The sequence below is a fragment of the Henckelia pumila genome, chromosome 4, assembly GCF_033568475.1.
Source record: "Henckelia pumila isolate YLH828 chromosome 4, ASM3356847v2, whole genome shotgun sequence".
In the NCBI taxonomy this organism is placed as follows: domain Eukaryota; kingdom Viridiplantae; phylum Streptophyta; class Magnoliopsida; order Lamiales; family Gesneriaceae; genus Henckelia; species Henckelia pumila.
Window position 1 is genome coordinate 199113565 of NC_133123.1, and position 15364 is coordinate 199128928.

Sequence of the window (15364 nt, forward strand, 5' to 3'; positions counted from 1 at the left end):
CCGAATAGACTAATCAAAATTTTAGAATACCCTGCATAAGATGTGATATAGATATATGAAGAAGTTATAGATATGATGAAATTACAGGAATGATTAACATCTATTATCAGGATTAAGACTTTAGATTTATTCGACATAATGTGGCATCGATTGATTGACTGATGTTCTGAGAGTTGGTTATATGTGATTGCATTATACCATTCTTCGATTGATGGATTATCTGAGTTGATTTTCCAGACGTTGGGAATATTCTCAGACCTTTAATACCTGATTCGGTATTACTTGACTTGATGTGTTGCCACTTGATGATTATAATTCCTGTAACAGCTATTGAGTCGATTTTGAGATAATTTTATGATGATATGATGAAAAGAAATCCGATTTCTTTGTGTTGAAATGATACTACCGAAGTATATGACATCCGTACACAAGTGCAATTCGTCCACTTATTTTGGTTGGAACAAATTACGACCCTTGGAAATTGAAGATGAGCATATACATTCAATTCATTGAGTCCAGGGCCTGGAAACGTGTTCTTGATGGTTGGACACCACCTATGAGAGATGATGATGTACTCGGACCAAATCCAAGAGCACAATGGACAGCCGATGAAAATACTGCGTCTATTTATAATGCAAAAGCTCTAATGCTATGTTCAATTCTGTTGATATGAATATGTTTAATCTAATTGGTATTTGTACTTGTGCAAGGGAAGCTTGGGAGAAACTTCAAACCCATTGTGAAGGCTCGGCAAGTTTCAAGAAGACAAGGATGCGTCTCCTAACTTCAAAATTTGAGAAATTGAGAATGGAGGAATCAGAGACCATCATGGAATATAATGGAAGATTGAAGAGCCTTAAAAATGAAGCATCAGTTCTTGGTGATCCTATTTCGAACAAGAGACTTGTGTCCAAAGTGCTTCGTTCAGTCCCCAAAACATTTCACACCAAAGTTTGTGCTATAGATGAATCCAAAGATACATCTATAATGGGTTTGGATGAGTTGATAAGTTATCTTTGCACATATGAGATGGAGATGGAAGCCGAAGATGATACTAAAGGTAAGTCTATTGCCTTTCAAGTATCTAATGATGTTTACAATGATTTTTCTGAATTTCAACAAGAAGTAAAGGAATCTGATCTTGAAGAAAATTCTATTTCCTTGATTTCGAAGAAATTCACTGATTATCTCAAGGTAATGAAAGAAAAGAAGGATATGAAAGGTGCACAACATTCGAAATTTCCTAGACTGCCTACTTTAGAGAAGCTTGAAAAACCTGCTACTACTCGAGGACATCGTCAAAGTTATGAAGGTAAGATTCAGTCCTCAATTAAAAGTTTTGATAATGTTCAATGCAGAGAATGTAAGGGATATGGACACTATGCATATGAGTGTGCCAATCGCCTTCGAAAAGGTATGAATGTTTCTCTGAGTGATGATGATTCTGAAGGAGAACAGGAAAAGGCTGAACATGCAGATCTTATATCTTTTACTGCCTTTCTGGAAAGTAAGAAAAAATTTCAGATTAATCCACTCGGTGTTGGCTCCGGTGTTGCAACACCTGGATGCAACACAGTTCAAAAATCTGTTTGTTTTGTTGCTTCTAACCTTGATAATTCCAGTGATCATGAAGAACATGTAGATGACGCTTACACTCTGGAAGGTATACAGAAACTATATGAGGAGTTGTACTGTGATTGGATCAAGAGGAATCAGTTGAACACAACTTTCTCTAAAGAGAATACTGAATTTAAAGCTGTTATGGCTAGACTGGAGGTTCTCATGAGCATGAAAGATCTGAAATTAGGGTTGCTGAATTTAGAACTTGAAAAAGCAAATGCAACTTTTGCCAGATTTAATTCGAGTTCGAACAAACTTGATAATATTTTGACTATGGGTAAGGATGACAAGTTTGGACTTGGTTTTAAAGAAAGAGTTTTTGAAACTGGTGAATCTTCCAAAACACCAGTGTTTGTGAAAGAAGGTAGTGATTCCTTGAACCATCCTTCAACTGCTTCTAAAGGTAAGAAGCTTATTGTTGAGAAGAATGTTTCTGTCCCAAAGCCAAAACAATGGAAGCGTCCTTTTGTATGTCATTATTGTCTCAAACCTGGTCATATCAGGCTTTTCTGTCGTAAGCTTAAGAATGACTATATTTTGTGGGAATCTAAGCAGGTGTTGCCTCTCATGTTGCACAACACCAAGAGCAACACAGGCAGAAAAGGACACACTGTGAATAAAGTTTGGGAACAAAAGTCTGATGTTAAAAGTTTTGTTATTTATACTTCCTTTAAAGCTAACACTGCAGGTAATTGGTACTTTGATAGTGGAAGATCTCGGCATATGACAGGATTAAAAGATCACCTCACGGACTACATTGAACAAAATGGTGGTAGAGTGACCTATGGAGGTGTTGCAAAAGGAAGAATTGTTGGCAAAGGAACACTCAATGTGAAAGGGTTTCCAAAACTTCATAATGTGTTGCATGTTGAAGGACTTAATGCAAATTTAATTTCAATTAGTCAACTGTGTGATGATGGCTTACATGTGAAGTTTGATAAGAATACTTGTGAAGTTTTTTATAATGCTAATCATTGTGTTGTGACAGGTACAAGATCAGTTGACAACTGCTACCAACTGGGTGAGGAATTGGCATGTAGAAAATCAAAGGTTGATGAGTTTAGTCTATGGCACCAAAAGCTTGGACATGTGAATTTAAAGACTTTAAAGAATTTGAGTAAGTTTGAAGCTGTCAGAGGTCTTCCAAATCTAAAGTCTGGTGTTCCATATGTTTGCGGTACATGCCAAGAAGGTAAACAAACCCGTGTTTCACACCCCATGTTACAACATTGTGGGACAACACGGTGTCTTGAACTTTTGCATATGGATTTGATGGGTCCTATGGAAGTCGAAAGTTATGGAGGTAAAAAGTACTCTTTGGTATGTGTTGATGATTTTTCTCGTTTTACATGGGTGAGATTTCTTAGAGAAAAATCAGACACTTTTGATGTTTTTAAGAAGTTGTTTACCAAGATTACTAACCTACATACTTTGACAGTAGCAAGGATCAGAACTGATCATGGAAAGGAATTTGAGAACTCATCTTTTTCTTCTTTGTGTGATAAGAAGGGCATTTCACAAGAGTTTTCCGCTCCAAAAACTCCTCAACAGAACGGAATTGCCGAAAGGAAGAATAGGAGGTTGCAGGAAATGGCTAGGGTGATGATGAGCTCAAACAATATCTCCAAGAGATTTCGGGCAGAAGCATTGAACACAGCTTGCCATATTTCCAATCGTGTTTATTTGAGAAGTGGTTCTTCAATGACTTCCTATGAAATCCTCATAGGAAAGATGTCAAATCTCAATTATTTTCATATTTTTGGCTGTGTATTCTATGTTTTAAATGATAGAAATCACCTAGAAAAATTTGATTCCATGAGTGATAAGTGTTTGTTCTTTGGTTATTCTACTAATAGTCGTGCATATAGGATGTATAACCTTAGGATCAGAACAATTATGGAATCTATTAATGCTGTGTTTGATGATGGTGCAGATCTCAAAGGAAAAACTGCTGAAGATGATATTGAAGGCTTGCTGGAAATTTCTCTCGAAGAACACAGTGTTGTCCCAGATGTTACAACACCAAACACAACACTGGTTCCTCCAGAAACTGTTCATGAAGAAAATTCCCAAAATAATGAGGAAACTGAGGTCATTACTGAAAAAGACATTCCAAGCAAGATACACAAGAATCATCCATCATCACAAATTATTGGAGATGTTCATGGAACAAGACAAACCCGAGCTACGGAAAAAGTTGACTACCGCAAGATGGTTGGGTTAGTATGCATGAGTTCCGTGTACTCACAGGTAATGCGTTCTTGTTTTGTCTCCAATATTGAACCTAAGAATGTCAATGATGCTTTGAATGATGAATTTTGGGTAAATGCCATGCATGAGGAACTTGAGCAATTTGTCTGAAATGTTGTATGGTTTTTAGTTCCACCTCCTGATCATGGTAATGTCATTGGTACAAAATTGATTTTCAAAAATAAAACCGATGAATTAGAAAACATCATTAGGAAGAAAGCAATATTGGTTGCTCAAGGGTATATTGAGTCAGTCCGACTATTGCTAGCTATTGCATGTCATATGGATATAAAACTTTACCAAATGGATGTGAAGAGTGCGTTTTTTAATGGTATTTTTAAATGAGAAAGTGTATGTTAAGCAACCCAAAGGCTTTGAGTCATATGGCTTGAAGAAAGATCCATGAGCTTGGTATGGTAGGTTGACCGAGTATTTGCTCGAAATTGGCTTCAAACGAGGTGAGGTTGATAAAAATTTTTTTATTCAAAAGACCAAAGGTGATATTCTTATTTGTCAAGTTTATGTGGATGACATTATCTTTGGTGCTTCTTCTCAAAAGCATGTTGATAGTTTTGTTGAATGCATGTCTTCTACTTTTGAAATGAGTATGGTAGGAGAGTTAACTTACTTTCTTGGATTGCAAGTTAAGCAATCAAGTGATGGTATATTTCTGTGTCAAAGTAAGTATGCAAAGAATTTGGTGAAAAAGTTTTGCAAAGAGAATGTTAAGAACATGAAAACTCCAATGGGCTCGAGTGAAAAATTGGGAAAAGACAGTGTTGCGGCTGGTATTGACAACACCATGTATCGCAGCATGATATGGAGTCTTTTGTATTTGACTGCTAGTCATCCTGATATCATGTTCAGTGTGTGTTTATGTGCTAGATATCAATCTGATCCAAAAGTAACCCATTTAAAATCTGTTATGAGAATTTTGAAATATGTTTCGGGTACATTGGATTTGAGATTGTGGTATACGAGGGAAACCAACACTAACCTTGTAGGTTTTAGTGATGATGATTGGGCTGGTGATGTTAATGATAGAAAGAGAACTACAGGTGAGTGTTTTTATCTTGGAAATAATTTGGTTTCATGGTATAGTCGTAAGCAAAATTGTATGTCACTTTCGACTACTGAATCTGAATATGTGGCAGCCGGAAGTTGTTGTTCACAACTTCTTTGGATGAACCAAATTATTGAAGATTATGGTTTTAAGAGTGAACCCCCCATTGTGTACTGTGATAATTCGAGTGCTATTGATATATCAAATAATCCAGTTCAACACTCACGCACAAAATACATTGACATTCGTCATCACTTTATTCGAGATTTGGTAGAGAAAAGTATGCTTCGAATGGAGTTTGTTGGAACCAATAACCAATTGGCAGAAATTTTTACTAAAGCATTAGATTTTGAGAGGTTCTCAACCCTTCGGAGGTCTCTCAGCATGTGTGCATTATAATCCTTTGCATGTGTTGTCTTCAATGTTACAACACCACCTACAACACTGTTGTTTTTTTTCTTTTTTCTTGTCATGCATTTTTAGGATTTTAGACATTCTGCACTCACTCTGTTATGTGTAGTGTTTAAATCTCTATTACATTGATTCAATTGATGCCAAGTTTTTCCGCAAAATTTTTAAAGCACACTGACCCTTTTGCTTTTTAACTCTGACTAAACCACTAAGTAGTTGAGGGATGTACGTGTATTCCATGTCCTTGTTCCATGTGAAATGTGGTTTCGCAAATTCAGTGTTCAATTTTTTTATAAAGTTTATTGACCAATGTCATAAATACAAACTTTGTCAAAGATCGAAAGAAAATGGAAAAAGCTACCTAATTGTGTCCAATGAAGACTGTTCTTTTAGCATGCAGGCTACCACTTCTGAAATTTTTCTGAAAATCAAGGGTTACCAAGTGTGCAAGTTTCAAATACTTTTGAAAAACTTTGGTGTTGTTGATGATGTTGTCAACATGAGAAATAACACTACACTTGTAAACATATCATATGCTTGTAATTGCATTTTTAATTTTTGTTAAACTATGTTTAAGAATAAAATAGGTCATGCATATGCATATTTTGCTAGTAGGGTTCTGTTTTTTGGAAATGTTCAAAATAGACAAATTTCGTTGAATTCCCCTATTTACTGAAAATTGAATTTTTGTGAATGATTTTTTGTTTCAGTGGAGTTAAGCTGATGTGGAGTTAATCATGGAAACATTGGGCTGAAATATGTATCTTGGATTATTGCCTTATTTATGGGATGTTATCTCTTAATTTTTGATTTTTGGCCGTTTTGAAAAAGTTACCGTTGGTAACCTGTTGAGATAAGGAGATCAGGGTAAGTTGTTAGGAAAATATTACCGTTTGTGATAGGATTCCTTTATATATTTGTTTCCTTCGTTATCGGGCATTATCATCTTCTCAAAATTCTCTAATCCCGATTGTTTTTTCTGTAAACCCTACCTCTATCTCACTCCCAAATTGTTTTTTCAATGGCAGGCTTTGATCCTCAAGATATCAGAAGCGAGATGAGTCATGTGAATCCCGATCTTGCCACCACTATTGCAACACCGGAGAATCCATCACCCGCTCCTTCTCTGCCGATTGTTCCAGTTCCCATGGAACCCGAACCTCTTGTTGTTATCATTCCCGGCGAACCTGGGAACACCATTGATCTAAAAAATCCGCCGGATTTTTCTGTCCTGAACCGAGTTCATCGCACTCCACCGATGACTCGTCGATCGAAGAGGCAAGCTGGGTATAACCCTGATTTTACCCATTCCAAGAGATTTTACAAGGGTCCTCGTATCTCCATGGCCGAAGAGGATCGCAGCTCGGGTGATGACTCAGAGGATGCTAATTACGAGTTTGCTGCTAAAAAAAACCCTCATCCGCCTATGCCTCTGCCTCCGCTCCAACTGCTGAAACTGTTTTTGAGAGCAATGATTCGAGTTCTTCTGATGAGGTTCCTCCTCCCACTCAAACCAAGAAAGCAGATAGTGAATCATCCACTCCTACAGAGACTCATTTTTCTGATGAAGATGCCATATTGGCAAAAATTTTGGAAAGCCTTAAGCAAGGTAAGGCTACTTCGCCTGTTCCTCCCTCTGCTCATCTCTCCGATGATGAGCCTGATACTGAGATGATGAAGGAATTTGCTGAGGGCAAAGCACATCGAGATACTGATAATTCATCCTCTTCCTCGTCTGCCTATTCTGATGTTGAGTCTTCTGATGAAAGTGTTGATATAGAAGGTGAAGAAGACTCTGATGAGGTTTCCAGCATGGATGCTGATGAAGAGCCTCTCGAGTTAGAGGATGTTTCTACTGCTGATGCCAGTGTTGCTGTTGGTGTTGTCAACACCACCAACAACACTGTTGATGAGGAATATGACACAAAATCTTCTTATTCCCTCATGTTTTATTCTGGAGAAGCTGCTGCTGTTTGGCCTCTCTTCATTCATAGAGGACTGCTGGATGAGAGAAACATTTATGTGAGCTCCTATGATAGGTACAATCTCATTGATTTTCTTAAGCTTCGCAAGCTCTACATCTACTGTCATTGCTGTTGTATTCATAACTAACCTGTAACACAAACTAGGAACTCACTTAGTAAATTCAAGTGGTGGCTCTGATGCCACGTGAAAAAAACGGTGTAGGTGGTTTTTATGTAAAATTGGTTGTGTTGTACTTCGTGTTGTAACAGCAAAGACAACACAGTGCAGCGAAAATTTAAAGCGTAAATAAAACAGAAGTAAATAATTTTGCACGAGTATAAAAACTCGTGAGGGTACCTTAGGGCTAAATATCACTAGTAAACGTAAGATCAGTCTTACAAAGTAATCCTAGTGATTTTACGAAAAATCATTAAATCCTAAATTTCTCAACAAGTTGAGAAATCAAACTTGCATCCTAAATAAATCAGAGTAAAAACAATAGATGCAACTCTCGTAGCCTAAATAGAAGAAACACAAAATATCTTCAACAACACAGTTCCCACCGTGTTGTCTCTGATGTCTTCAACACGAACGGCAACACGGGGACAAGCAACAACTAAGGTTGCAAAACCTTGCTTCAGATTCTTCAAATTCTTCAATAGAATTCTTCAGAGATTGAGCAGCGGATTGTACGTCTGAAGTCGTGCCTTTCTTGTGCGTGAAACACTTCTTTTATAGATTGGAATCCAAGTTTTGAAGGTTTCCTTAGATAGAGTCCTTATCAAGATATAATTGATCATGTCAAATATATTTCTTAAGATATTCGAAATATACACAATATATTTGACAATGATTTTAACTTGTCTAGAAAGCAAAATCAAATAATTTCAAATAATATAAGGGCCGAAATTTCAAGGAATAAAATTTCTTTCAATATATAATAGTGAAAATAACTTGTGCAGATAAGATATATGAGATAAGATATTATGGAAGTTCAAAGAAAACTGCTTTTACGTCTCCCCTTCTTCCACTTAGGAAGGAATTCACTAAAAGACTTTGGTTTTTTATACACTCATTTTTATTCAACCCGCTTCAATCGTATGACTTATCTTTTGCCTAGGTCGAAACTCCTAGTACACCACAAAATAAGACATGAAGTCTTAACAGCAACAAGTGAAAAAAAATATAAGATTTGAATGAATCCGTAGATTCAATCTATTTAGCAACTCTTCTTCAACACTTCGTGAATGAGCAGTTGAGAGTTGTCTTGATTCCCTTGATGATCCTTTGAGATGATCTCATAAGTAGCTTGTATGTGTGGGCTTGGTGAGCAAATGATATATGTGAATTCAAAGTGCTCGGAGAGATAGCTTTCTTGTGTTCTTTTGTTTCTTTACTAACTCATATTTTGCAACGTTCTTCTTCGAGAACCTTTATAAATGTCTTCATAAATGCGAAACGATATCCAAGATATATGAGAAGTAATCCTTGCGCCTTATTAATGTGGATGATAAATTCTCTCTTGAAAATATTCAAATATAACAGAGTCTTCTTGAGCTGACGAGAAACCTTTAATGCTTTGAGCATTTCAAATAATAAGATGAGTAGTTCAGACAGTTTAAGGATTTGAGCAGTTCAAACTTTGATCAGTTCAGGCAGTTCGAAGATCCTTTTGAGCAGTCACGCACTTTTACCTGTTTTACAAGATTTGGCAGTTCAATTTGTGATCACAAAAACTAAGGTCCAACAATTTCTCACTTTTTGGTGATGACAAATGTGAACTCCTTCTAAGTAATTAAGAGATAAAACAGTTTTGATAAAAACTTATAAAAGCAGTTCAAAAATAATTATACATATTATCAATTAGTTTATAACATCAAGCATTTTTATATCGAAATGACTAATTTCGAAACCATGAAGCTTTGCTTTTTTCGGAACTACTTTCAGCTTTCTTTTGCTCAGTTTTTTTCTGAGAAAGTGTATGTTAAGCAACCCAAAGGCTTTGAAGATCCACACCACTTGGATCATGTTTACAAGTTGAAGAAATAACTTTATGGCTTGAAGAAAGCTCCATGGGCTTGGTATGGTAGGTTGACCGAGTATTTGCTCGAAATTGGCTTCAAACGAGGTGAGGTTGATAAAACTCTTTTTATTCAAAAGACGAAAGGTGATATTCTTATTTGTCAAGTTTATGTGGATGACATTATCTTTGGTGCTTCTTCTCAAAAGCATGTTGATAGTTTTGTTGAATGCATGTCTTCTACTTTTGAAATGAGTATGGTAGGAGAGTTAACTTACTTTCTTGGATTGCAAGTTAAGCAATCAAGTGATGGTATATTTCTGTGTCAAAGTAAGTATGCAAAGAATTTGGTGAAAAAGTTTTGCAAAGAGAATGTTAAGAACATGAAAACTCCAATGGGATCGAGTGAAAAATTGGGAAAAGACAGTGTTGCGGCTGGTATTGACAACACCATGTATCGCAGCATAATATGGAGTCTTTTGTATTTGACTTCTAGTCGTCCTGATATCATGTTCAGTGTGTGTTTATGTGCTAGATATCAATCTGATCCAAAAGTAACCCATTTAAAATCTGTTATGAGAATTTTGAAATATGTTTCGGGTATATTGGATTTTAGATTGTGGTATACGAGGGAAACCAACACTAACCTTGTAGGTTTTAGTGATGCTGATTGGGCTGGTGATGTTAATGATAGAAAGAGAACTACAGGTGAGTGTTTTTATCTTGGCAATAATTTGGTTTCATGGTATAGTCGTAAGCAAAATTATGTGTCACTTTCGACTACTGAATCTGAATATGTGGCAGCCGGAAGTTGTTGTTCACAACTTCTTTGGATGAACCAAATTATTGAAGATTATGGTTTTAAGAGTGAACCCCCATTGTGTACTGTGATAATTCGAGTGCTATTGATATATCAAATAATCCAGTTCAACACTCACGCACAAAATACATTGACATTCGTCATCACTTTATTCGAGATTTGGTAGAGAAAAGTATGCTTCGAATGGAGTTTGTTGGAACCAATAACCAATTGGCAGACATTTTTACTAAAGCATTAGATTTTGAGAGGTTCTCAACCCTTCGGAGGTCTCTCAGCATGTGTGCATTATAATCCTTTGCATGTGTTGTCTTCAATGTTACAACACCACCTACAACTCTATTGTTTTTTTTTCTTTTTTCTTGTCATGCATTTTTAGGATTTTAGACATTCTGCACTCACTCTGTTATGTGTAGTGTTTAAATCTCTGTTACATTGATTCAATTGATGCCAAGTTTTTCCGCAAAATTTTTAAAGCACACTGACCCTTTTGCTTTTTAACTCTGACTAAACCACTAAGTAGTTGAGGGATGTACGTGTATTCCATGTCCTTGTTCCATGTGAAATGTGGTTTCGCAAATTCAGTGTTCAATTTTTTTATAAAGTTTATTGACCAATGTCATAAATACAAACTTTGTCAAAGATCGAAAGAAAATGGAAAAAGCTACCTAATTGTGTCCAATGAAGACTGTTCTTTTAGCATGCAGGCTACCACTTCTGAAATTTTTCTGAAAATCAAGGGTTACCAAGTGTGCAAGTTTCAAATACTTTTGAAAAACTTTGATGTTGTTGATGATGTTGTCAACACGAGAAACAACACTACACTTGTAAACATATCATATGCTTGTAATTGCATTTTTAATTTTTGTTAAACTATGTTTAAGAATAAAATAGGTCATGCATATGCATTTTTTGCTAGTAGGGTTCTGTTTTTTGGAAATGTTCTAAATAGACAAATTTCGTTGAATTCCCCTATTTACTGAAAATTGAATTTTTGTGAATGATTTTTTGTTTCAGTGGAGTTAAGCTGATGTGGAGTTAATCATGGAAACATTGGGCTGAAATATGTATCTTGGATTATTGCCTTATTTATGGGATGTTATCTCTTAATTTTGGATTTTTGGCGGTTTTGAAAAAGTTACCGTTGGTAACCTGTTGAGATAAGGAGATCAGGGTAATTATGAGGTTGTTAGGAAAATATTACCGTTTGTAATAGGATTCCTTTATATATTTGTTTCCTTCGTTATCGTGCATTATCATCTTCTCAAAATTCTCTAATCCCGATTGTTTTTTCTGTAAACCCTACCTCTATCTCACTCCCAAATTGTTTTTTCAATGGCAGACTTTGATCCTCAAGATATCAGAAGCGAGATGAGTCATGTGAATCCCGATGTTGCCACCAGTGTTGCAACACCGGAGAATCCATCATCCGCTCCTTCTCTGCCGATTGTTCCAGTTCCCATGGAACCAGAACCTCTTGCTGTTATCATGCTCGGCGAACTTGGGAACGCCATTGATCTAAAAAATCCGTCGGATTTTTCTGTCCTGAACCGAGTTCATCACACTCCACCGATGACTCGTTGATCGAAGAGGCAAGCTGGGTATAACCCTGATTTTACCCATTCCAAGAGATTTTATAAGGGTCCTCGTATCTCCATGGCCGAAGAGGATCGTAGCTCGGGTGATGACTCAGAGGATGCTAATTACGAGTTTGCTGCTAAAAAAAAACCCTCATCCACCTATGCCTCTGCCTCCGCTCCAACTGCTGAAACTATTTTTGAGAGAAATGATTCGAGTTCTTCTGATGAGGTTACTCCTCCCACTCAAACCAAGAAAGCAGATAGTGAATCATCCACTCCTACAGAGACTCATTTTTCTAATGAAGATGCCATATTGGCAAAAATTTTGGAAAGCCTTAAGCAAGGTAAGGCTACTTCGCGTGTTCCTCCCTCTGCTCATCTCTCCGATGATGAGCCTGATACTGAGATGATGGAGGAATTTGCTGAGGGCAAAGCACATCGAGATACTGATAATTCATCCTCTTCCTCGTCTGCCTATTCTGATGTTGAGTCTTCTGATAAAAGTGCTGATATAGAAGGTGAAGAAGACTCTGATGAGGTTTCCAGCATGGATGCTGATGAAGAGCCTCTCGAGACAGAGGATGTTTCTACTGCTGATGCCAGTGTTTTTGTTGGTGTTGTCAACACCACCGACAACACTGTTGATGAGGAATATGACACAAAATCTTCTTATTCCCTCATGTTTTATTCTGGAGAAGCTGCTGTTGTTTGGCCTCTCTTCATTCATAGAGGACTGCTGGATGAGAGAAACATTGATGTGAGCTCCTATGATAGGTACAATCTCATTGATTTTCTTAAGCTTATCAAGCTCTACATCTACTGTCATTGCTGTTGTGCCATATTGCAAGAAGGCAATTCTGGAATTTTATGCAAATCTCACTGCCCCGATTGGAGATCCAGAATTTGCCAAGTATGGACTTGTTTATCTTCGAGGAAGATCGTTTGAGTTTACTCCATCAGTGATTAATGCCCTATACTCTACTCCGGATGTTGAAGATGGTGTTCATCTTGATATCAATACAGTGATATTAGTTTTGACTGGTGGATTGGCCACATGTTTCTCCGATCACTTCTTGGCGGCCAATCTCACTTCATTTTACTCTGCTTTGCACAAGATTTTTGTGCGTAATTGGATGCCCTCATCCAACTCCAATGTGATCACAAGACCACATGCATTCATTCTACATGCCATAGGCACAGGCAGTGCTTTTAATTTTGGAAGGATGGTATTCCGGACAGTGATGTCGTTTGCTGATGGAGGTTTGAAATCCACCAAACTACCTTTTCCATCCTTGATTTATGGTCTTTTGGAATCACATGGTTTCATTCAAAATATCACTGAAAAACTCTTTGAACTCCCTGATGAGTTGAAGATCGTAGCTGCACTTCTAAAAAGAAATAGGAAGTTTGACCTTCCTTGGAGTGAAGTTAGTCACAATGTTGCTGCTGATACTGCTGATGTTGCACCCGGTGTTGCCCACACGGGTGACAACACTGAAGAAACATTGCCTCTATCTACTCCTTTGGAATTCATCACTGCCACTATTCAGCTCCTGATGACACGTGCTAAGGAGAATATTGCTCAAGCACAGGAAGATATTGTCTTCTACAGTATGGTCTTGGCTGATTGTCAGCGACAAATTGACATTTCTGGCCAAAAAGGGGGAGATAGTGCACAAGCTGATGAAGCTGGTCCATCTGGGACTAAAAATGATGATGAGAAAGCTACTGATCAAGAGGGCTCACATAGTTATAGCGATCAGTTTTAGTTTTTGCTTCTTTCCCTAATTTTTGCTTCGTTGTTTAGCTTAATCCTTTTGGTTAATATAACTATTTTTGTTTGCTCTAGTTATGTGCTTATTGATCTAATATATTCTAACTAGGCTAACACCTTCTAACCATCTTATGCTCTGTTATATGAATTATAGAATCCCTAAGTTATGGATCGTGTTATCCTTGGTGTTGCCAACACGAGGGACAACACTTCAGGGGAAGACTTACAATTCAGGGGGAGAAGGATTTTTAAACTCAGGGGGAGTTTAGGTTTATTCCTACTTGTGTGATGTTTTGTCCAGAAAGCAAAAAGGAGGAGATTGAAAGAAATTTTATTCCTTGAAATTTCGGCCCTTATTATTTGAAATTATTTGATTTTTCTTTCTAGACAAATTAAAATCATTGGCAAATATCTTGTGTATATTTTGAATATCTTAAGAAATATATTTGTTATGATCAATTATATCTTGATAGGGACTCTATCTAAGAAAACCTTCAAGACTTGGATTTCAATCTATAAAAGAAATGTTTCACGCACAAGAAAGACATGGCTTCAGACGTACAATCCGCTGCTCAATCTCTGAAGAATTCTTGTTGAAGAATTTGAAGAATCTGAAGCAAGGTTTTGAAACCTTAGTTGTTGCTTTTCCCCGTGTTGCCGTTCGTGTTGAAGACATCAGAGACAACACTGTGGGAATTATGTTGTTGAAGATATTTGTGTTTCTTCAATTTAGGCTACGGGAGTTGCATCTATTGTTTTTACTCTGATTTATTTAGGATGCAAGTTTGATTTCTCAACTTGTTGAGAAATTTAGGATTTAATGATTTTTCGTAAAATCACTAGGATTATTTGTAAGACTGATCTTATGTTTACTAGTGATATTTAGCCCTAAGGCACCCGCATGAGTTTTTATACTCGTGCAAAATTATTTACTTGTGTTTTATTTACGCTTTAAATTTTCGCTGTACTGTGTTTTCTTTGGTGTTACAACACGAAGTACAACACTTCCTATTTTACATAACAACCCACGTACACCATTTTTTTCATATATATAGATATCACAAAGACACTTGGACTGTTTATCCGCACTTTTCAAATAGTCTAAATTGCTTTTGAGAATAACGAAAATAGTCTTGATAATTAACATTATTAAGACTGCTAGCGAAAGTTTTTGAAAAATATTTTGAAATATTATAAGTGTGTATTCACCTACTCTCTACACACATACTCGATCCTAACATTTGTTTATGTCTTTGATGGATTTAATGTAGGACCAGAAGGGCAACACCCTACAAAATATTTATGAACAATGCTAGAAGTACAACAAAAATATCATATATCGATATTTACATCAATTATATCGTCATCTTTTGATACTATATCTTGAAATTTGTATTGAATTATCATGAGATTTTGATAAATGAACTATTGTGTTGGATTTTTTGTGTTGCAATAATTAATTTTTCTACAAATATTATTATACTTGTAGCATATATAACCCAATTTTTAAAACCCTATTATTATGTATACATGTTAAATTTTTTTAGTATATATATTAATGTTTGGCATCCAAAAAACAAATATGCTGGTGGTTGAGTCTTTTTAATTTTTTGCACTTAACTCATGTTCGATTCTGTCTTAGAATTTTTATTTAAACGGAATGAAATGCCAGAATTTATTTATTATTAACATTAGGTATTTAATTAATTTTTTTAAATATATTGTAGTAGCCCGTAACCGCAATCAGTAATTAAGGAATTAATCATAATTACTTGGATAGAGTTCGGAAGCTCCGAAGGTGAGTTCGGAAGTTCCGAACAGGATCGGAAGCTCCGATGGTATTACGTCAGGCATGACGTGTGGC

General features: G+C 36.4%; 1 protein-coding gene across 1 annotated transcript; it reads left to right on the plus strand.

Annotated features, from left to right (window-relative positions):
- The first annotated feature begins 651 nt into the window (after nucleotides 1–651).
- LOC140862580 (uncharacterized) lies at nucleotides 652–3981 on the plus strand. The gene is made up of 6 exons (XM_073265605.1): nucleotides 652–1060; nucleotides 1124–2088; nucleotides 2176–2269; nucleotides 2351–2940; nucleotides 3130–3313; nucleotides 3668–3981. Exons 1-6 carry the CDS (start codon nucleotides 652–654, stop codon nucleotides 3979–3981), a joined length of 2556 nt encoding a protein of 851 aa, XP_073121706.1.
- The last annotated feature ends 11383 nt before the right edge of the window (nucleotides 3982–15364 follow it).

Bases quoted from the DNA above. Each gene is read 5' to 3' on its own strand.
- LOC140862580 (XM_073265605.1), top strand. From the start codon at position 652: ATGTTCAATTCTGTTGATATGAATATGTTTAATCTAATTGGTATTTGT. The intron at 1,061-1,123 runs GTAAGTCTATTG...AATTTCAACAAG, and splicing joins AGCCGAAGATGATACTAAAG to AAGTAAAGGAATCTGATCTT. The intron at 2,941-3,129 runs GTATGTGTTGAT...TGTGATAAGAAG, and splicing joins GAGGTAAAAAGTACTCTTTG to GGCATTTCACAAGAGTTTTC.